General features: G+C 36.1%; 1 protein-coding gene across 2 annotated transcripts in view; it reads right to left on the bottom strand.

Annotated features, from left to right (window-relative positions):
* BABAM2 (BRISC and BRCA1 A complex member 2) overlaps window positions 1–24,681 on the bottom strand; it is a 399,166-nt gene that overhangs the window by 257,033 nt on the left and 117,452 nt on the right. For both annotated transcript variants that reach the window (XM_052647953.1, XM_052647954.1), the window contains exon 5: window positions 10,149–10,223. In XM_052647953.1, the coding sequence (XP_052503913.1) occupies window positions 10,149–10,223 (75 nt within the window). The remainder of the gene's footprint in view (window positions 1–10,148; window positions 10,224–24,681) is intronic.

The raw sequence follows: 24,681 nt of genomic DNA on the forward strand, positions 1-24,681 counted from the left end.
AGGCTAGACAAACCTATGAATGTGTATCAATAAAATTCCTTCCCTTTGCACCAAGAAACAGGTCTGCTCTACCACTAGTTTGCACGACAATCTATCATGGTGGAAAGAGCCTGGGTTTTCAAGTAAGACAAACCTGAACAGAAACCCTGTACTCTGCCACATATAGATAAGGTAACCTGCATAACCCAGTTAACTTCTCTCAGCTTTAGTTTTAATATCAAATTATTCATTGTTAGGGGAAAAAAGTGAAAGTGCTATAATTGATTTTTATATATTGATCCTGTATCTTGCAACATGACAAAATTCATGCATTAGTTCTGGAAACATTTTTGTAGATTCCTTAGGTTTTTCTACATAATAATCATATCCTCTGTGCATAAAAACAGTTGCTTCTTCCTTTCTACTCTGTGTGCCTTTTATTCCTTTTTCTTGCCTTATTGCACTGACTAGAAACTCCAGTAATGAACAGTATTGGTGAAAGTAAACATCCTTGCCTTGCTATTAACCTTAGAGGAAAAACAGTGGTCTTTTCCACCATTAAGTATAATATTAACTATAGACTTTTCAGAGATACAAGTTACCAGGTGAGGAAGTCCCTTTTTAGTCCTGGGTTTTTATCTGGAGACTTTAATCAGGAATGGATGTTTGGTTCTGCCAAATGTTCTTTCTGTGCCTATTAAGATGATCATACACTCTTTCTTTTTTTTGTTTGGTAATATGGTGAATCATATTGTTGGTTTTTTAAACATGCAGCTTATCTTGCATCCCTGGGATAAACTCCACTTAGTCATGATATATGGTACCTTTTTTTTATATATTACTGTACTGAATTTCAATACAATACAAAATTTTATTTTGAATTTTGCACCTATATTCATAAAAGACATTCATTTGTATTTTTCTTTTCTTGTAATATCTTTGTTTGATTTTTGTTATCAGGTAATGATATCCTCACAAAATTAGTCAGAAAGCATTCTCTCTTTTCCAGTTTTCCAAAAGAATGTGTAGAATTCATGTATTATTTTTCCTTAAATAATTGATGAACCTAACCAGTGAAGGCATCATGTGCCTATAGTTTCCTTTACAGGAAGGTATTTAACCATTAACTATGACAGACGTAAGACTATTCAAGTTAGCCATTTCTTCTTGAATGTGTTTTGGTAAACACTGAAAATTTTTTAAAATACAAGAACACATACGCCAACACGTCACTGCCCATCAGAGTGATGATGACATGTTACCACACCATGTAGCCTCTAGAAAACTTCACTACTCAATCTAGAGGTAAATAAATGCTTAATTTTATTTTGAACATAGTTTTTCCTTCATGGACCCTCTAAAATGGTCTTGGTGACACCAGGAGTCCGAGGACCATACTTTTGCTGAGTACTAGGCTATGCAATAGAGGTTAAGAATAGCATCACCATCAACATTCCAGGATTTTATGTTAAAGACTATTTTCATGAAGTAGCCACATACTGAACAGATATTCAAAGCAGTATAGACTACTTTACCAGAGTTAGCACAAAGTTTGAAAAACCTAAATTATTGTCCATCTTGCTTCAAGGGAGCCAAAGCTTTTTATAAGCACCCTTGGAACAAAGAATGACACCAACATTGTTTCTGGGTGTCACCCATTTCAACAATACGGTCATCATATTAAAAAAAAAAAAAAAAGCTGCAGTAAATGGATTCAAGAAAGGAATGGGATCTTCAGAAAAATAGTAGAAAGAGGGCAAATATCACTATGACATTATTTTGTAATGAAACTAAGATCAAAATATAAGTGCACTGTTAAAATTTGTTTTAAAATATTTTATAAAAGAAGAAACAAAATCCCTCTCTATCAGTTCTGTATTAGATGCCATCCTAATCAAGGGCTGAAGTTTCCTTTTGCTACTCCAAATCCTGGTGGTGCATTTATAGAGAAAAAAAGGAGACTGAAATATTGTCTAACAGTGAATACAACACCCAGCTCACCGAAAAAGAACAAAACTGAAAACCCCAGGATACTTAAGAGATTGCTGTGTCTCAGGATAAGGGAGGCAAGGGCAGCCAGGGTCCTAGAAGACAAGATATGAGCCAGAACAGTACTTCTCAAAATAGCTACGATAAAGGAGACGCTACTGTTTGTTTGCTTTTCTTCCTAATCCTTCAAAGATTGATGGCTTCATAAAATACATTAAAAATGAGTTATTATAAAGAGAAAAAAATTTAAACATCAAAACGCAAACCCAGTATTTTTATCATTACAGTCAACAGACATATGATTATTCTGTCAAATTGCTTTAAATGCTTCTAAAGACTATCAATTCTGTACTTATTTCTTCATGAGTAAAAACATATACCTTGGATAACACTGACTAGAAGGTTCTGACTATACCGTTTCCTCTCCTCCACTTTCTCAGGTTGATCACTGAGTTAGGTGAGTAAGCACACCACCTACATGTATGAAAACTTCATCGAGTCTGAAACATGGTCACCTTGAACCTTAATATTCAGTTCTACATTCCTTGAACCCTGACTACCGGCCTCATTTCCCTCTTCCTTCTCCCTAGTCATTTTATATACTGTTTCCTGGCAGATTTCTCTTCCTGAATACAATCCCAATCATAGTACTACTCAAAACAGTCACTAAACTCCATGGTTGCATATTTAAGACTCTATCTATATCATTCCCACCTCTGGTGGCTCAGAGGTTAAAGCGTCTGTCCGCAATGTGGGAGACCTGGGTTCGATCCCTGGGTCAGGAAGATCCCCTGGAGAAGGAAATGGCAACCCACTCCAGTATTCTTGTCTGGAGAATCCCACGGATGGAGGAGCCTGGTGGGCTACAGTCCACAATGTCGCAAAGAGTTGGACACGACTGAGCGACTTCACTTTCACTTCTTTCACTTTCTATATCATTATGTATATTTAAAAATGCCTTTCCTTTCTTATTTCTCACTAGTTTGTACACATATTCTGTCATTTAAGCAAACTAAACTGTTCCACTATTCTCCAAATGTTCTTTCCTTGCCACCTAAAACCATGCTCATACTTTCTTTATCAAAACAAGTCTTTTAGGCCCATCTCAAATATCACCTCCTTTATAAAGGTCTTTTCTACCTAGATGTAATCTCTCACCAATCCACTAAAGAACTCTGTACTTCTCTTATGGTACTTAACTTATTATGACTTGCATTACTATTGTCTATGCAATCATCCTACACACCAAACCAGATTTTACTTTTATTTGAATTGTATGCACACTGATTGATGAAAACACATTAACAGTAACAGATGACAGTGATAAACTGACACTACCCCTGTCAAGTGCCAGGCAATAACTTTATGATGTGAGTAGGGGAAATGTCACCATTGAGAAAACAGCTCCAAAAAAAAAAAAGAGTCAACCTGCAATGATCATATCTTACAATTCTTGTTACCCTCACTGAACTATCTGGTTTCAATCCACACTTTCCTTTCTGAATTATAGGTGGCAATACTTCCCCCATAAACGAGCTGGGGGGAACAAAAAAGAAATCAATATTAAGGGATTCATCTATACTTTCCCTTAAAAAACCAATTACATAAAACAGGATTAATAAAATAAGGAGGTTTAGTTTTTCTTCACAAGCTCAATAAATACAAATTAATGGTGATGATCAGAGTTCTAATGAACATTGACCTGATCAAACCTATCTGAAGCTTTGTGCATATTTCTGGGCACCACAGTTTAAGAGAGATGCCAGCAATCTGGAATACCTACTGAAGAGAAGTACAAGGATACAGAAGGATTTAAAGACTTATGACATATAAGTAAAAAGGACAAAAGATGCCTAGCCTACAAAAGAACAGAATCTCTGGCTGTTTGAATATAAGTGCTTCTGCTATAAAGTGAAAAACTGCATTCCTTTAAAAAACTGCATTCTAATAAATCACACGTTAAAAATAAGAGGCTTATGAGAAAACTATGGCAAGTCTAGACTTTACCTTACAGTTGCCTGTACAACTCTGTAACTGTAGCATTAACAAAAACCAAAGCATATCCAGTGAAACTACTAATATACCTAAAATAACATGCTATAGTTATAATAAACAAAGAATTATTATACTAAGTATAGGACTTTTAAAAAGCTGAAGATAACTTAATGAAAGGGGCGACAAGGAAAGCCTGAAACAGCTGAGTTACAGGAAAACGTAGAGGGACATCATCATTAGAAGTTATAGCGGAGAAGCAGGTTTTGGACAAAATGTAATGATGCCAGAGAGAAAGAGCTCTGGCTTATTGTCTTATGTTTGTTTCTTTTCCACAAAGATGGGAAGAAGCTATGCAGTAAATACTTAAAAACAGAATGTACAGCAAAACTGAGCCAAGTGGAAGGAATGACGTGAATGGACATTGGGTGCCATACAAGAACCCTTCACAGATTGCTAAATTCATCTGCACTAGTGAACTTTCATCCAGCTGCTATTTGGTGGTCAACCTATTAACTATAAACCATGGCAACTTTTGCCTTCTACTGATACACTTCCACTATTTATCAATCATGTATGAACTAATTCATGATACTAAAGCATTGTTATGTAATAGAATACACTCTACTTGAAGAACTAACAAGATATATGGGGACAAGGCAACAAAGCTGGTCAACTAATAGTGACTTGAGACACAGCTCCACTATAAAATTATAATTTAGAGGAAAAAACAAAAGCATACCATTAAAAAAATAAAAGCAAAAGAAAACAGTAAAACAATAAAACAAAACCAAAAGGAGAAATTTCACAGAAGCTGCCTGTGACTATTCTTCATTTTCTGTAGGGAAAAATATTATGTTCAGATTACCATAAATTATATACAAAAATTTGGGGCAAGTGAAAATTTGGGTTTTGAATTCTAGATTGGGGGAAAACAGGACAAAAGAAAAAAGAAGCAGTAACTATAACTCTATCTTAATTTCAATGAAGTGCTTTCTTCCTAGAACACAATAAATTCAATACTTTGAAATATAAATTAATGACTAAATAAAATCAAAACCATTTCTATTCTGCACTTACTCCAAGCTCAGAAGTGTATTAACTACTACCATCTTCATCATCTCACTGATATTCCCAACAACCCAATATGGTATGCAATAGCCTGACCACATTTTAACAGTTAGGGGAACTAAGACTTGGAAGAGAACTTAGTAAATTATATGCTGCTAACAGACTGTTTAAGAGAGAAGGTGGAATAAAGGGAGGAAGAAAATAAGGCAGGAAAGGAAGAGAGGAAGAAGAAAAGAGGCAGGGAGACTACAACCAAGCTCAAGGTACTAGTTAAATAAAAATAAACAGACCACAGTATTAAAAAACAACTTGAACTCCGTGAACCAAATCTTTTTTTTCTCATCTTTCTATGATGATACTGTGAAGCAATATTTATCCCACTTTCCATCCTATAATTTAGGAAAGGGGACTGGCAAACAACTGCCCACAGTCTAAAGCCAATTTAATGTCTGGTTTTTTGTAAATAAAGTTTTATTGGGACCCAGACATAATCATTCATTTAGATACTGTCATAGCTGCTTTCACGCAGTGACAACAGAGTTAAGTAGGTGATGGAGACCACATGGCCTGCAAGCCTAAAATTTTACTATCGTGCCCTCTAGTGCAGACATCTAGAGCCCCTGATCTAGAGTATGCTTTTCTCTAAGCCCTGATTCTCTACAGAAGGGAGGTGGGAAAAGGACAATGAACTAAAAGCAGTCATTTGTCTCCTCCTTAATGAAGGAAGAAAGGGAAATATCCTGCAGGCTATTTCTAGACCATCTCACTACTTTCCACATGATTAAGTCTCAAATGCAAATTTAGCTCAATTTTAGCAATGATAAATCAGAATTATTACTGGAATAAACAGCACTCTACTTTTATGGCACTTTCTTCCAGGTACACATTCCTACTTTTATAAAAGTATGCCTACTCCTATTTGATTAGACAGAAACTATTTCCTTTCAGATAAGATGAGGGTTTCCTGGGAATTTTTTATGGTCTTTCAAGCACCAGACAGCTGTTTTAAGACTAGATTTCACAGGAGTGAATTAAAGCAGTCTTTATTTATAAAAGCTGCTTATTAAGTGTGACTTTATTGGATCCAAAAAATTTCATAAACTAAAAAGTTTCAAACTTTGAAGCATCATCTAATGAATGGTTCAGAGAAAAAAAATTTATAAGGATAAAATTTATTTTCACTAAATAAAAATTCACTGAATTTATATTCATTTACCAGGATCAGGGGGATTTTTAATATTTGCTATCTTATGTTTTCTGAGAAACAACTACAATCAATATATTATATATCACTCTAACAAAGCTTGCTATATTTTTAAAAAGAAACTATTTGGGGGAAGTTATCAGTTTCCTTCCTAGCAAATATGCAAAATTAAATGGACTTTCAAACAATTCTGTATAATAAAGGACAAAGCAAGTATTCATCCAAAGGGGCGGGGGGGGGGGGGGGGGGGGGGGCGGAATCCAGGGAGATTAATCAGCCTAATTCTCTTCTTCTGGCTGCACAGAATGCAAAATCCTCCCCTCTTCCTAAAGGAAGGTAAGAAGAGTGAGGAATTTTAAAACTGCAGATTAACTAAAATTCAGTCTTCTGATGACAAGTCACAAAATGTGACTATCATACACACACTTCTTAAATGATCATGCTATTACCTCTTTCCCCCTACTATATAAAAGAATGATAGCAGCCCACTCTTACCACCTTTACTGAACACAGTACTGGAAGTCCTAGTCATAGCAATCAGCTAAGAAAAAGAAATAAAAGCAAGCCAAATTGGGAAGAAGTAAAACTGTCACTGTTTGCAGATGACATTATAATATACGTAGAAAATCCTAAAGATAACAGAAAAAGACTACTAGAGCTCATCAATGAATTCACTAAAGATGCAGAACACAAAATTCATATACAGAAATCCATTGCATATCAACACACTAACAAAGAACTACCAGAGAAAGAAATCAAGAAAATAACTGCATTTATAATCACATCTATAAAAATAAGATAACTCGGTATAAACTTACCTAAGGAAGTAAAACACCTTTATTCAGAAAACTATAAGTCACTGATGAAAGACACTGAAGATGACACAACAGATGGAAAGATATAAAATGTTCATACACTGGAAGAATTAAATCATTAATTCTTGATCATACAACACAAGGCAACCTACAGATTCACTACAACACCCATCAAAATATCAATGGCATTTTCCCACAGAACTAGAACAGAGAATTCTAAAATTTGTATGAAAACACAAAAGACCCCAAATAGCCAAAAGAATCTTAAGAAAGAGGGACAAAGCTGGAGGGATCACATGCCCTGTCTTCAGACTACACTACAAATCTACAGTAATCAAAATAGTATGGTACTGACACAAAAACAGACCTACAGATCAATGGAACAGAACAAAGTCCAGAAATAAACCCACATACTTATGGTCAATTAATATATGACAAAGGAGGCAAGAATATACAATGAAGAAAAGACAGTCTCTTCAATAAACTGTGCTTGGAAAATTGGACAGCTACTTGTAAAAGAATGAAATATGAACATTTTCTCACATCATATACAAAAATAAACTCAAAATGAAGTAAAGACCTAAATGTAAGCTCTGAAATCATAAAACTCCTACAAGAAAACATAGGCCGAACACTTTTTGACATAAATCACAGCAGTATTTTTTGGATCTGTCTCCTAAGGCAAAGAAAACAAAAGGAAAAATAAATCAACAGGACCTAATTCAACTTAAAAGCTTATGTACAGCAAAGGAAACCATCAACAAAATGAAAAATGGGAGAAAATATTTTCAAATGATATAACCATTAAGGGGTTAATATCCAAAGTATACAAACAGCTCATATAACCCAATATCAAAAAAAAAAAAAAAAAAACCATACAAATAGCTCTACAACTCAATAAAAAAAATCAAATAAAAAAGACCTAAATAGAAGGGGCAGAAGATCTAAACAGACATTTCTCCAAAGAATACATACAGATGGCCAACAGGTACATGATAAGATGCTCAACACTGCTAACTATTAGAGAAATGTAAGTCAAAACTACAATAAGGTATCACCTCACAAAAATCAGAATGGCCATCGTCAAAAAGTCTACAAATAATAAATGCAGGAGAGGGTATGGCGAAAAATGAACCTGCCTACACTGATATTTTCTGTCCTGTTGTTTTACTCTCTTTGCAGGAACTAAAAGATCCAGAAAGACATTAGTGCTGCAAGGTAGGCGTTTTACTTAGAGTAGAAAAAGTACTTCATTGTACTTTGGGAGAGAAAAAAAAAAACACTTTCCAATTTTGCCAAATAGGTTCTACCTTTTTCCTATCTGACTGGCAAGGAAAGTAAGGGCATAACAACATAAAGATAGAATTCTTAGAACAGAAAATACAGAAATTTGATTTTGAAGAGGGAAAAAAATTACGTAGATTATGATCCAAGAAGTGTTTTTTTTTCTTCCTTTGACCTTCAAGAACATGAGCAGAGGCAACACTAAGTTCAAATAAACAGGATAACCATTCAAACTGATAAGGCCCAACAGATCAAAACAAAGACACTGTAACTATAAATTAAGGATTAAAGTGACTGTGAATAATAATCCTCTCGTATACTGTTAAATTTTGTTCTAAATGAGCAGAAATAGAGTTTTAACTGGACATACGGAAGTCAGTGAGTCTGTTATGTAAGAGTCTCCAAGGAGACTTTGTTATTGTAATAGAGCACCGTAACTGTTGAAACCAAATTAATTATGCTTGGTAATTACAGGTCTAATACGTATATTTTCCACAACAGGAGTATTGAGAAACTAATATAAATTGCTAACTTTCATTCTCACTTGGATTTCACAACTCCTGGATACAGAGTGGGAAAATAGTCAACTAGAAATTAAAAATGAAAATTTAATGAGGCACAAAAATCCCATGTTTTACTTAGGGGGTAAAAAAACTAATAAATCCCATGGGTAGAATGCTAAAAAAAAAAAGTCCTAATATTTCCTATGGTCTATAGTTTATATTCTATCAGACTATACTTTAATTCCAATCACTATCAAGAATAATCTCATGTTATTTATGACTACAATAATACACAGGAATATTTGCATGAGGATTTTGTCTTCTCTCTAGACTGTAATAAATATGATTAACTCTCTGAATAACATCAAATTTGGAAGGCAGAAAATTTTCTCATGTTACAGAAAAGCTATATCACCACAGGCTAAATATGGCTGAGGCAATACGCAAAACCACATCCACGATAAACTTAGGCCCCTGTCTCAAGGGTTCTTGTTCAGAACTTGCCAGTTCACTGGTCCATAGTTTCTTTCACCTGACTTTCCTGGTGGCTCAGTGGTAAAGAATCCGCCTGCCAATGCAGGAGACCCAAGTTCGATGCGTGGGTTGGGAAGATCCCCTGGAGAAAGAAATGGCAACCCACCCCAGTATTCTTGCCTGGAGAATCCCATGGACAGAGTACTCTGGTGGATTACAGTGCATGCGGTCACAAAGAGTCAGACACAACTGAGCTACTAAACAACAACAATCACAGCCTGGTGTGGATTTGGGTTCCACCTCTCCTCTACAAAGCATTTTGCAGACCCTTTCCCAAAGCAGCGGCTCCCAAGCCATCCCCTGCCCTCATTGTATTTTAAAGTACCATATACACTGGCCTAATTCAATTCTGGATCTCTCTAGGGCAGTCCAACTTTGAAGATGCCTGAGATCAAGTGCTAACGTAAATAAAGAAAATGAAATGCCCTGTAGCACAAAATAGTTAATATGCAATCCTACTTAGAGACAAAATGAATATTAAGGTAATTTTTAAGAGTCTTTCATCCCCAGAAGATCATTAACTAAAGGCAGTCTTTTTCCCAAGGTTTAATTTGTTTATATTAATTTTATCTTATATGGAAAGTCCATTTTGAATTTATTTTTTAGGGCTATGATTTTAGCTCTTAGGTAACTAACTCACTGGATCTTCATGCAATAAAATTTTTAATAGAATTCATCATCTAAACAAAATGTTGGCAAAACATACAAATATTCAAAGTTAAATAATGACTTAAAAAGCTCAAATGCATTCTCATAGTGATAATCATACATTTTTACCTTGAGCAGGTACGTGGGAATATTGCTGAAATCCACCGGCAACTTCAAAAGGAAACGAGCTGAAAATTCACCAGTCTGCAAGAAATAAAAAAGGTTTAATAATAAGATTAAAATAAAAAATAGATTATGAAGTGACAATTATAGCCAAGGCCACAAGTTCAACCTATTTCAACTGTAGGCATCTTCAATTTGGGTTTCCTAACATCAAGCAAGAAAAGAAAGTTGGAAAAGTAGGGGAGGATCAAAAAGCATTATTAAATTATTAGTTACTAAAAAATACAATTAGAATTTTTAATCTGCATTTTAAACGTGCACTAGAATTATAATGCAGTAGTATTATCTTTCTGTTTTTTAACAGTATGAAAAGAATACATGAATGTGTGATTTTTTTTAATCTAAACAATAGGCACAGACCTGCCCATTCCCATTTTACTAAAGCTTCAGACCATTTCACTAATATTTATAACCCATAGGCTACTGACATAAATCACCATCCTTTCTACATCTGGAAGTAAGAACAAAGGTCAAACTTCTATCCACATATATAAAGGAGTATATCAGCAGGTACCCTAAATAAGACTCTAAACTCCTGATGATCTGTTAATATCATCATCAACTAAAATTTTTCAGCAGTTCTATGAACTAGTCTCTACAGGAAAGATGTACAGAGGTTTTGTGATTTAAAACATTTAACCAAGTTAAATAATAACTTCTATTTTTTTTCTAAATCAGAAAACTCATGTAAAAGAAAAAAGTTTCCCTCTCAATTTAAAATGGGAAATCATCATAATTTATTATATTTTTTATGATGGGAAAGACTAAGGAATGACATTTTAAAAAAAAAGAAAAACAACTGTCATGGTCTAGAAGGAAGGGTTTTTCCACCTGTGCTATGCAGACACCTCAGAGTTCTAAGAAGGTGAAGTCGCTCAGTCGTGTCCGACTCTTTGCGACCCCGTGGACTGTAACCTACTAGGCTTCTCCGTCCATGGGATTCTCCAGGCAAGAATACTGCAGTAGATTGCCATTTCCTTCTCCAGGGGATCTTCCTGACCCAGGTCTCCCGCATTGAAGGCAGACGCTTTAACCTCTGAGCCACCAGAGTTCTAAGAAACTTCTGCAAAGGCAACAAAGAGGGGCGCTGAGGTAGTGACGTTCTAGGTCTTTCAGTCTCTCTGACACCAAGCCTGCAGTGCAGCTTGGGATTTCCTTATGATACCATGGGTTTTCTTACGATGTGCTGTTTGAACAAAGAACTCTTGGGATGAGCCAGAACTACTCTAAAGAGTGGTCTCTGCCTTTTTCATATTATGACCACTATAGAGCTCCCTGAATCTCTACCTCTCCCCTCCTGATAAAACAAGCACTTCAAACTCCCTAACACATCTCTAAATACAGCAAGCATTTATAAATATTGTTTATGGATGGGTGGATGAACACACTTAAGGATGTATGCACACCTCTTACATAAGATTTCACAAGAGTCACCACTCCTTTCTACAAATACCCAAGTGACTGGCTTCAAGGTCCTGGCCCTAACTGTGACCTAAAACCTTGAAAATGCAAACAGAAATATAAACCTTGAGCTCAAAAGATAAAAATGATAGCTACCACCCACATATTTGTGTTTGTTTTACTGCATGCAACATTTTTTAACTAACATCAATCTCTGGCTAAGGACAGAGTACTTCTTCAATCCCACAAGCCTAATCCCATGACAGAAAAGGCAGAAAACAGAGAACCAAACGGCCAGAATCAATGCTGAGGTCCCAGAAGTCATCATGCCACCAGGAATGCCAATGGTGAGAAATGATGCTACTCCTTAGGGCTCAGCAGCTGTGCTCTTCCTTTGATATTTATTCCTCTTTTCAGTAAATGCTAATTCCATTCTTCTGGTCTCTCAAGCCAGAAACCTCAGAATCATCTCTGACACAGTATGGAACCCTAATTGCACAGGCTACTCACAACCGAACACTTAAGAGAACAGTTAAGAGCCACTTAAGGGTCTATAAACAGCTCGTCATGATGGACGGGAGGAGAAGGTTTGTGAAAGAGTCTGATAAAATTCTTACCTTCTGTTATAGTCCCAGATTACTAGAAAGTGTGGTTTTAGTGTTCTGTGAAGCTGCTAGAGGACTAACATACCCTGTGAAGTGTTAAGTACAAGAGGTCATACTTTGAAACGTGTATGTATGGGAGAAACAGAATTATACAGGAACTTACAAGAGGGGAATATGAGGCTTTTCTGCAGGCTCAGAGGGTAAAGAGTCTGCCAGCAATGCAGGAGACCTGGGTTCCATCCCTGGGTCGGGAAGATCCCCTGGAGAAGGAAATGGCAACCCATTCCAATGTTCTTGCCTGTAGAATCCCATGGACGGAGGACACTGGCAGGCTACAGTCCATGGGGTCGCAGAATTGGACACAACGGAGCAACTAACACATAAGAGGGTAATCCAGCCCAGTGAGATTTTGGAAAGAACAGAAGTCTCCCTTGAGTGATGCATACAGGGCTATAGAGGGAGGAAGACTCATCAAAGAATACAGGTTCCCAGCAATGGTCCCCCTTATCCATCTTCTGTAAACTCTACTTTTTCCTCTTTACCCACTCACTCCCATTAGCGTGCAAACATCATCTGAAAGGTCTCTTCAAGTCCCATCTCATTTCTCTGTTCTACTATACAAAATTATCTTCTCTAGAGATTAGTCTATATTTGCGGTCTACATTTTCTCTTTTATTTTTCTCTCCAAAAGCCTCTTAAGTCAGCCTTGCCGCCACATCCCTCTCCCAAAGCAGCTCACGAAGGTCACCAGTGACCACACCATTGCCAAATCTAATGTCCTTTCTCAGTCTTTATCTTCTAGCTGTTCTATCAGCAGCATTCCAGCATAGCTGATCACTCTTTTCCTGGAACTTTCTCTACTTGATTTCCAAGAGCCAGTCTCTCTGAGCTTTTTATTTCACTGGCCCTCCCTCTGGTCTCCCCAACCTCTTAACACTGTTGGGTACCAGTGCTTCTCCCCAAGACCTCTTTTCTTTACCCAGGTGACCAGGTGACTTCATCCAGGTTCCTGATTTTATGCCTGGATGGTTCTCAAATATTTTATCTCCATCTCAGATCTTTTTCTACTTCAAGTTTCATTTATTCAGCTATGACAACAAAAACCCAAATCTTGATTTTGTACTTTCCTTTTGATATTCATTCCTCATTTCAGAGAATGGCAATTTCATTCTATCTCTCAAGCCAAAAAACTTCAGCATCACTCTTGACTTTTATGTTTCTCTTGCTTCCACATTCCAAGTGGCAGCAAATCCTGCTGACTCTACTGTCAATTTATATCCTCAGTCCAGCCACATTCCACCACCTCCATAGCCGTCTGACATGAGCCATTGTTATCTCCAGCCTGGATGACTGCAACCACACCTAAACGCTTCAGCCATCACTCATGTGCAACTGATTCCCATCACCACAGGAAGAGAGATCCTTTCAATGTTCATCAGATTACGTTTCTCCTTGGCTCAAAAGTCTCAGATGGTAGGGATTTAGCTTCTTCATAGAGGCATCTGACAAGGTTAACAACTGATCAAAAATGTGAAAGAGGTGAGGAAGTAAACCATATGAAACATGGGCGGAAATGTCTCAGGTAAAGAGAACAAGCATAAAAAGGCTTGATGCAGGAGTCCACCTGAATGTTCAAGAAACAGCAACAAGGTCAGTGTCTCTGGCATAAATATGCACTAACACTGATCTCAGGTCTCCTAGAAACTTCCCCAGTGTGCACCACTGCTAAACCCCTGTAGGCTATGCAAGAATCACTCATAAAATGAGTGAACATTAAATGCCTACTAGATAAACTCCCTACCAATCAATAGCCATTTTACCTACTAGCCTAAAAATGTCAACCTGTAGGTTAAAATGTTAAAGTTAACAAACCCCGATCTTTTAGTTTGTTAGACTCAATGGCTCTTAGACTATTTTTGAAAACAACAACAAAAGAAGTGAAATGTGCAATTTAAAAAATTAAAAACTCTTCTACATATAAGGTAATCGGAAGATATTCACATATTTAGCCCTTGGACTCATTTGAACTGCCAGTTATTTTAGTCCATGGGCTGCATTTTAGCTCTTTTGCCCTATTTTAGCTTGCACAATGTATTTTTATTCTACTGGCTATTTTTGCCCAACATTCTTTTTAAAATGCTCAGACGGTCCCTACTTTATCCCTTCTCAAAATGTTGATCCTAGAACTAATATAAATTTATGTTTGGTGGCAAAAGACTGATTTATACAGCTAAATTCACAATAAAAGAAATGTTGATCTCAGGATTAATATTAATTTGTTTATCAGAAAAGGGCTGATTTACATAACTTAATAATAAAAAAGAGCTTAAAAGTGTGAAAAGAATTTGAACTTTTTGGAAACCATACAAAGTGCTTTATGATCTCTAACTTTCAAGCTTACTATACGTTCTTCATTTTGCCTTTGAGAGAACAAAGAAAATTTTGCACTTGTTTCTAACAGCGTCAGAAATGTTGGAGACTAAGGTTCTAGAATTCAGTTTTCAGTTGCCACAGATTTTCCTTGCAACCTGTAAGTGAACCCTTTTATGGGAAACTGAGTAAACAGTGATTGAAAACATATCCTAATGTAAAATGTTTGAGCCCTAAACATTACATGAGGAGCATAACACAAGTGAAAACTCCTCAAGTTCGACCTCAGACAGTGACTCTTCCTTTGTTTTTATATTTGAAGTTCCAACAGTTATTCAAGCAATTTACAGCCACTCTGTTGCAACATCAAAGACTGCTTCCATAGCAATCTTTCCTGTAAGCCGAAAAGGAGACATTTAGATGCAGCCAAGTCAACAGAATCATCTGATTTCCTTTTTGTCAATCCTTGGTCAAATCTTCTCCTCAATAGACGCAGAAGATGATCTGACCTACGACCGTTAAAATGTCAGCCATTCTGCCAACTGCTTTAATGGCAATCTCCCCAGCATTAGCAATAAATATGCACATCCTCCCTTTTCTTCAAGTTATAGTACATTGGCAAGTACCTTAAACTAACAGCGCTGAGTTTTGGCAGTTTATTAGGTCTAAGCTTTTCTTCTGGTAACAACAGCTGTGTCGTAGTTCTCTTTTCCTTTCAGAAGTGGCAGGTAGACATCTTGTGCAGAATGGATTCCAAAACAAGGTTGCTCTGCAAAGTGAAATTGTACTTCCTTTCTTAGAGACAGTCTGCTGTCAACAAACAAGCTGTTATCTGAAATTGACTGTCTTAATGCTTAGGTGGCTAAAAGCTAAGAAATACTCAAGAGTGACTAACTTCAGCTGGGTGACAGCTTGGTAAGGATGAATCTTCAAATGGACTCCGAACCAACAGCCTAAATCTAGAGACTGTTCCTTGTTAAACACATAATTATCTACCACAGGTAAGAAGGAAAGCCAAGTTAGTCTAATTAGAACATCTCACACTTCACAAAAATGTTTTCTAAGGTATATCATTTAATTATTCCCACAGCCCAGTTCAGTAGGTATAATTCATTTACATCTACTTTAGAAATGAGAAAACTGAGGCTTAGAACAGTCAAGAAACCTGCCTGAAGTCATTGAGAGTATAATAGACAGTCAAAACTCAACCTCAAGGTTCAAAAGTTATTCATCTATTCATTACTGTAGATTAAGAGCCTCACATGTGCCAGGCCTTATATGAGGCACTACAAATACAGTGAGTAAAAGAAATATGATCCCTGCCCTCCTGGAGCTTATATTCTAGTGAGTGAGTCAGTCATTAATCCAAAGTAAAGTAATACACCTATAAATTAAAACCTCCAAAAAATAATATCCATAAAAGGGCAGAGAGCTCTGAGAGCATATTCAGGAAGACCTGGCCTGAAGCCCCTGTCCAAGCTTTGGGGCTCATTACTTGAGGATACTTTAAAAAGCTGAGTCAAAAGACTGTGGAAAAATAAACAATCAATACCAGCCAGGAACTGATAAACGTCTTCTATTCTGAAGAAAAGACAAAATACCAGCCAGGAAAACTGTGAAGAAGAAAAGCAATGAAAGGAGGCTCGCTATACCAAACAGCAAAGCATCATATAGACACACAGTAATTACAGCAGGATAGTCTTCTGTGGCTTCAGGAGACATACTAATGGAACAGGAAATCAGTCCAGAAGATTTAGTGCCTGGCTGATAATGTGGGACAACTGGGTAGCCATCTAGAAACAAACAAGACTTAGGCCCATATTTCACATCATATATAAGGAAAAACTCCAAGTGGACTACAGATTTCCATGTAAAAACTGAAACCATATAGAAGAAAACACTGACAAATGTCTTTATAAAACCTGGCAGCAGGAATGACTTTATAATTCAAAAGCCACAAAAGAATAGACAAACTTGACTACCCGATCATAAAATTGCTTGGATGATAAAAACCACCATCAACAAAGTTAAAAGACAACTGGCAAATTGAGGAAAGTATATTTGCAACTCCATCACAAACAGCAATGCTCTTAATGAAGAGATTAAAAACCCAAGAGAACAAAAAGAAAGGATAAACAGAAAATAAATACAAGAGACTCTTTAAGCATATGAAAAAAAATGCTTAACCCCATTCGTACCAAAAGAAATACAAATCAAAACTAAACTGAGTATCATTTTTCACCAAACAGACTGGGAGAAATCTCTCAGCACTTTAAAGATAGCACTGCACTGTCTTCTGACCTCCACTGTTTTTGATGAAAAGTTAGTGGTGACACAAATAACTTTCTCCTGTATGTAAAGTGTTCTTTTCTATGGTGGTTTAAGATTTTCTCTTTATGTCTGGTTTTCAGTATTTTGACTATGACGTGCCTTGTTTTTTCCCTGCATTTGTCTTGGTCGGGGTGTGTTGAGAGTCTTCGATCTGTAAGTGCATGTCTTCCATTCTATTTGAAAATATCTGGGCATTATTTATTCAAATTATTTTCCTGCTTTCTTTCACACATATTAGACGTTTAGATTTTATCCCATAAGCTCTGCTTTCCCTTCTAAGTATCAACCTCCCATCTAATATCTGCCTGCTTTTGATCACTCTCCAGTGCCTTAAGGCACATGGCTTTGTATCTGTGGATAGGTTAGTCTAACAGGAGCTACCTGGCCATTATGCAAAGCGAAACATGACAGAAATCTGCAAATATGCTTAATTTACGACTGGCAATGCTATGGAGAAACAACCACTCTCATATGTTGCTGCTGGGTTAATAAATTGGTATAAACATTCTGAGGGCATTCTGGTAAAAAAATTATAAACACATACATAATCTTTAATCCAATAATTCCATTTCTAGTTATTTATCTTATAGACATACTGGAACACAGGCAAAGTCAGATGTACAAGATTATTTACCACAGTGTTATCTGTAACAGTGAAAGATTTAAAACAACTTTAATGCCCAACAATAAAATTCATATTAAATAAATTACAGTTCAATTATTCAGTGTAATAATATACAAAGCATTTTTTTAAAGGAATGCTTATATGGAAAAAAGATCTGAGCTATATAAAGTCAGAAGTAAGCTGCAAAACAGGGTATGTAATATATGTTACTATTTGCATAAAAAGGGGGAATATGTATGTATATAGGGGCTTTCCAGGTGGCACTATTCACTTTAAACATCTTCAGATATAAAGAAATTTAGGCCCAAACATACACACCCATACACGCACACAACTACTTTTAGTGAATAAAGTAAAAACCTGAGAAATAAACTGTTGTGACAAGATCCTAAGTACTCTTAGTGACATACAGGTCAATATCCAATATAACAAATTCCATTATACAAACAATAAAAATGTCAGTGCCCCTGTCATTGGTTCTATTATTTTAAATAATGTTCAACGCCTAATAGTTCCAGGCGGTTAAAAACAAAAACAAACAAACCTGGACAGTTATAAGAAGTGACTCTAATAGATTTCACTACCATGCTACACATTTTTCCAAAGGAGCAACCACAAGTTTATCCCTGCCACAGTGAAATGCCATCAGACTTTAACTCCCAAGTGGCACAAATTAAACAGAGATGATGAGAAGCCCCCTGTATCCCCTGCTCCATGTGGCAAAATGGTGTCACCAGAATATCTACTCCATCATCGTGACCAGCAGTAAAAGGGTCACCCTCTTCCAGACCCTCCAGCTATTCTGATCCTTCTATGCAATTTGACATTATTTAACATTTTCTAATAGCCATATTTAAAAAGGTAAAAAAAAAAGATGAAATTAATTTCAATAATATATATCTAGTATATCCAGAATACTATCATTTCTGCATATAATCAACATGAAAAATTATTAATGAGACCACTTTCTGTGCCAGTTTCCAGAACTCTGCTGTGTATTTCACATTTGCATACATTTCAGTTCAGACCAGCCACATTTCAAGTGCTCAGTAGCCACATGTGTGTTATATGACTAGTATATGACACAGTTTGTTGTGATCCACAGAGTCAAAGGCTTTAGCATAGTCGATGAAGGAGAAGTAAGATGTTTTTCTGGAATTCTCTTGCTTTTTCTATAATCCAATGAAGTTGGCAATTTGATCTCTTGTTCTTCTGCCTTTTCTAAACCCAGTTTGAACATCTGAAAGTTCACTGTTCACGTACTGTTGAAGCCTCTGCCCTAAAGGAGCTTATACTCGAACCACCTTGCTATAAAATTAATCAAACAAGGAGACCATAAGGATGAGATGACTCTAATGCCTTGGTAGCCAACTTAAGCAAACGGAAACCTAAGCCAGAATCAGTTCCCGTAAATGTCTTAAGATTAAGAAGAATAGCCAGTCACAAACAGCCAACTAGTCTTTCCCAAATAATGCAACCGCTTCAAGCTCTAGCCAAACAACTGCCTTGCTTTTCTTCCAAGTCCTCTCTGTAAATCCCTTGCCCATAACTCTTAGCAGTAGAATGCTCCTAACCACCTTGCATCAACGTTTGCTCAAATAAACTTAAAAATTTTAGTATGTCTCGGTTTATCTTTTAACACTGCTCATATACTTTCCTTCAAACATAATACCACAGCAAGTTGGGGTGACAAAAGCATGTCATTAATTCAGATGAAGAGCTATCATGAAATGGCTCCTTTCTTCTCTGCACAGTATTTTAAAATGTTGCCAGAGTTTAATTTATAAGCCATAAATTCTTAAAATCTTACCAGGATTTGTGGCCAGGTACAGCAAAAAAAAAAAAGGGGGGGGGTCTCCATCATATATCATTATTAAGAAAATTTCCACAAAAGGATAAAATCAGTTGCTAAAAAATATTTTATCTCACAGATCACCCACTGGTGATCTTTAATATGTAAAATATGTGAAAATATGTGGTTTTAGAACATCTCAAAACATTCTTCTCATAGCAGGAAAGAAAAATGCCTTTGATCAAAATATTAAGGATGACAAACCAACTTTGAGCTCTGGGAATTAAAACAAAAGCCAAAGAAAAATTCACAAGTTTGCTTACTGTGCTTTGTTACTATTAACTGACATTGGTTCTTTAGATACTACTGACACAAGCAGGAAAGCAGTTAATTATTTACAGTATAAAGTGAGACCTTAAATTTTGTCCATTGAGAAAACTTATAGTGTACCTTTATGTTGATATATTGTATCAAAACAGTATATATAATTTCAGTATCTATAGCTTACATTGGGACATTCATCAAAATTAAAATTCTAATCTTAAAAATAACTGCTCAAATAGCAGTTGGGAGGTCTTTGTGGTAATCTGTATCTTAACTAGAATGGTGGTTACAGAAAATTACTCATGTGATAAAATGGCATACACATACTTTGTATCAATGTCAATTTCTTAGTTATAAAAATATAACCACTGGGGAAAACCAGGTGAAGGGTATATAAGACCTCTCTGTACTATTTTGCAACTTCTTGTGAATCTGTAACTATTTAATATATCTTCTTAAAATTACTCTGATCATGCAGGAACATTAGAATTCTTCATTCTGAACAGGTAACCTTGCATCCCAATGTATCGTCTGTTTTCTCTCGATTTAAAAAAAATTGGCATTTGTTAAAAATTATAAAACCAGCACAGACTAAGAAAACAGTGTTCAAAACTCTACTCATTAAAAACTCTATTCATTAAAGGAGATGGACAAAGCAATAAGAGAGATGGCTTCATAAAAAGACCATGGTAAAGAATAATAAAGAGTTTGTGCTGATTTTTTTTAATTTTAGTGTTTACTTTCAAATGTGCACTTGCTGAAATCCTCTAACTGGAAACTGAGGAGAAAAAAGAGGAGTGTCTGCAGTGACATGGAGAACCAGTGTAATTCAAATTAACATGCTTGTCAGAAGGTTGACAGGAGACGAGAGCCTTCACTCTCTCTTCTACATGGTTTTTAAATTTTTCCTTTTGCCAACTGATGGTAAAACAGAAGAGGCATCTCAGGATTTTAAGAGCCTTGTACTTTTAGAGCAGAAATGGAAGGTTAAGAATGTAAACATATGTTCTAGAAAGAAAACTTCAGTAATGGCAAAGGTGGAAACAGAAAGGGGAATAGAAAGCCACCATCCTCTCAAATGAACACAGGATGTTGTAATCCAAAGGTCTTCAGTCATTATGCACAGTCTTAAGATTCCTTACAGAAAATATTTATCAGGTGGACTAGTAGGATCAGGAGAACCACAATACATGGATTCACATTTAGCCTAGGAAGAACATATTGGTTCTTACTCTATTTTATTAAAAGAATACATTAGTTTTCATATTTTATTTCCTATATCAATTTATTTCATATTAAAATGTTTTCTTGCTACAATAAGACAAAATAGATGTGATTTACTGATCCGTAAACCAGTCATATGAATACTTATAATTCTTGTCTCCCACATATGCTATGCCTATAAGTTTTTCTTTCTTTTTTGGGGGCTGCACCACATGGCTTGCAGGATCTTAGTTCCCCAACCAGAGAGAGAACCTGGGCCCCCTGCAGTGGAAGTCCTAATCACTGAACACTGGGGAATTTCCCGCTGAAGTTTTTCTGCAACCATATAACCCACTGGCCTCCTCTACCTATAGTGCTACCTATCTCCACCTTCCTTTAGGGCCTATGTCAGTTTCGGTTCACCAGTGAAGGCTCCATAGTTCCTTCCATTTCTCAGTGATTGGGTCTTCTTCTGAATTCATATACAGGCTGTCCATCCCATTTGAGGCAATCCATTTAGCATTGCTATTTCATTTTTTACAAATACATGTTGAGTCTTCTTAATTGGATTTTAACACCTTCATGAGCAAAAGCCAGGACTGCTTTTTTTTTACTCCAACCATTAGCAGCATAGTAGACTTTCTTTATCACTTGTATATTGGCTTAGCCCTGTTGAATTATATCTTACAGGTATGGTGCAGCATTCCAGAGCATATAAATATAATTTAAAATACTGATTCTGTAGTCTTTCAAAATAATTATCTTTCCAAGCTCTGTGTTATCAGGAAAACTGAAAAGCGTGCCTTTTAATTACCTAATAAAAGAATGAACAAAATAGGATCAAAGGAGCAGCTCTGTGACATTTCACAAGACATCTGATGGCAAACTAGACGTACATCCAACCTCTTAGATGTAGCTCTTCCAGAGACTCAGACAACTAAGAAAGGAGCACACAGTAGAATACTAAGAGAGAATGACTGAATGCTTTGCTGAAAACGAGACAATCTAATATTCACCTTCCTTAAAGGGATAAAATAAGTTTGCCATAACTGTTTCTTAGTTACCTAACTATTCTTCCAACTAACTATTGCATTCTTATTTAAATGCCTGCAAATCATCCACTTAAAGACCTGAGTGCAATTTCTTTTAAAAATCTCCAGTATGTTTTTACTTTCTACAGCCCTGAGGATCTTTCTGCTTCTCCATTTCTCAAAGATAATACCTCTGAAGCACATCTGCCCATTTCTTTGACTTCTTCAGCCCTGAAACAGAGCCCCCAGAAGGAGCGCAGCCTGGCCAACAACTTGATTTTAGCCAGGGAGCCCCACTTAGGACTTCTGACCACCAGAACTATACGGTAATAGATCTGTGTTGTTTTAAGCTACCAAGGTCATGGTAATTTGTTACAGCAGCAGTAGGAAACTAATACAGCCTCTGATTCAAAAGATCTCATCTCAAAATCAAACTCCTTTCTTTCTGCTAGGGTCCCATGTTTGTCAACCAAATTCTTGGGGTATATTTGAATTCCAGTAGCAAGCTGTCCTTTACCATATTCCTGAAGCAGCACATCAAGCTCCAATGTGTTTCATTCTGTAAGACTCACCTTTATGTTCTGTTTTTGGACAGGGAACTAACTCATATACCTATATTTTTACTTTTAGTGTCTCAACTCCTACTTCCATTGATCTCCTCCTTGGGTTGGTTTGCTGTAAGCTTAACCCCTAATTGTCCACCTTGTCTTATTACAGGGTTCTCAGTTTCTTTACTTCCCCTCAGTCCATAATCATTGCCCTGATGCTTACAAACTACTCAACAGCATATGAAAATAAACTGGGGGTAAACATAGCAGTAGTAGGTTTTATAAGTAAAGAATGGAGAATCAGTAACATTAAATTGGAAGTTTTAAATATACCATAAATTCAAACTACCTATACTCCTACACTCAGGAGAACTACAACTCAAGTATTAGCTGGGCCAATGAACATAATTTCAAACATTCTTAGATCAGAAATGGCACCATAAAACTGCATAAATTTAAAGTCAGCCTTAATATTAAAAGGGGGAATTAGGTAGGAAGGAAAATCCTAAAAACTAAAGACCAATTAGTTTGACAGTGATTCCTGTCTTTAAAGGAATCTATCAGTACTAAAGACAACACAAACAGGTTCATCAAGAAGTCATGCCAAATTAACCTAACAACTCTTTTGAAAGGACAACTAAGTTGATAGTTTAATATGAGAAATGCTTGGATTAGAGGATAAACTAAATTCAGTAAAGTTTTCCTTACTATCCATATGAATAGACTAAAGTTTCAAAATAACAGTTTAAAACCTTGAACTCTGCACTACTTGTAGAAATATAAAATGGTGCAGCCACCATGGAAAACAGTACAGAGGTTTCTCAAAAAAAAATCAAAAACAGAATTAGCAATATGATCCAGCAATCCTACTCTGGGGGATGTATTCAAAAGAATTCAAAGGAGTATCTTTGCACATACTCAGGTGTAGTCAGCCTTATTCATAATAGCCAGGAGGTGAAAGCAACACAAATGTTGACTGACAGATGAATGGATTCACAAAATGTGGCATAAGTGTACACTGGAATACCAAGCAGCCTTAAAAAGGAGAGAAATCCTGTCACACGCTACAACACTGATGAACCTCAAAGACAGTATGCTAAGCAAAATAAGCCAATCACAAAAAGACAAATGCTAGATGATTCCACTTATCTGAGGTATCTAAAGGAGTCAAAATCATACAGACAGGAAGTAGAAAGGTAGCTGCCAAGGGCTGCAGAGAAATGGAGTTAGTGTTTATTTTATTTTTTAACTTTTTATTTTTACTTTATTTTACTTTATAATACTGTATTGGTTTTGCCATACATTGACATGAATCCACCACGGGTGTACATGCGATCCCAAACATGATTGGTCCAGAGTTTCAGTTTTACAAGATGGAAAAGCTCTAGAGAGTGACTGCACAACAATGAGAACAAACTTAACACTACTGCGCCGTATACTTACAAATGGTTAAGATGGCAAATTTAATTTTACGTGTCTTTTACCACAATAAAATAAACAAAATAAATTTACAAAATAATAAACAACAAAAAAAAACCTTGAACTGAACAAACAAGATGATTTGTAACAAGGATAAACTTCAGTCCTACTGATTCAACGGCATTAATCACATGTAAGACCTTGGAAAACATGTCCTTTGAGAAAGAGCTGAAGAACAAAAAGGGAGAGGTATGTTTAACCTAAGAAAAGAAAGACTGAGAGAAATCTGAGAGGCTTAACACAGAGAAGGGAACCTAAACTTACTCTGTGCTTAAATAAACTAGAGTTTACTCATTCATTCATTCACTCAACAAATGTTTATGGAATGTAAACAATATGCCAGGCACTGTTCTAAGTATTTATGATATTTCCAGTGAACAAATATCTCTGCTTTTGTGGAATTTTACGTTCCATTGGGAGGAGACAAACAACAAACATAATAAGTAAGTGGGGTAGGCTCCCAATGATCTCTGGGGGTACTCATTCTTATGTAATGCCTCCCCTGTGTGTACGCTGGACTTAAGCAGAACATATCAAAAGTTTTTTATAGACACGATGCTAGTGCACATTTAACAGGCTACAGTGTAGTGTAAATTAACTCATATGCGTATTCGGAAACCAAAAAATTCATGTAACTCACGTTATTTTGATATTTGCTTATTTGCAGTGGTCTGAAACCAAACCCAGTATTTCCCAAGTATGCAAGTACATGAAATGTTCAGAAAAGAAAATCTGTATCAACAGAAACTAGATTAGTGGTTGCCCAAAAC

Source organism: Budorcas taxicolor, chromosome 11 (genome assembly GCF_023091745.1).
Source record: "Budorcas taxicolor isolate Tak-1 chromosome 11, Takin1.1, whole genome shotgun sequence".
Taxonomy (NCBI): Eukaryota; Metazoa; Chordata; class Mammalia; order Artiodactyla; family Bovidae; genus Budorcas; species Budorcas taxicolor.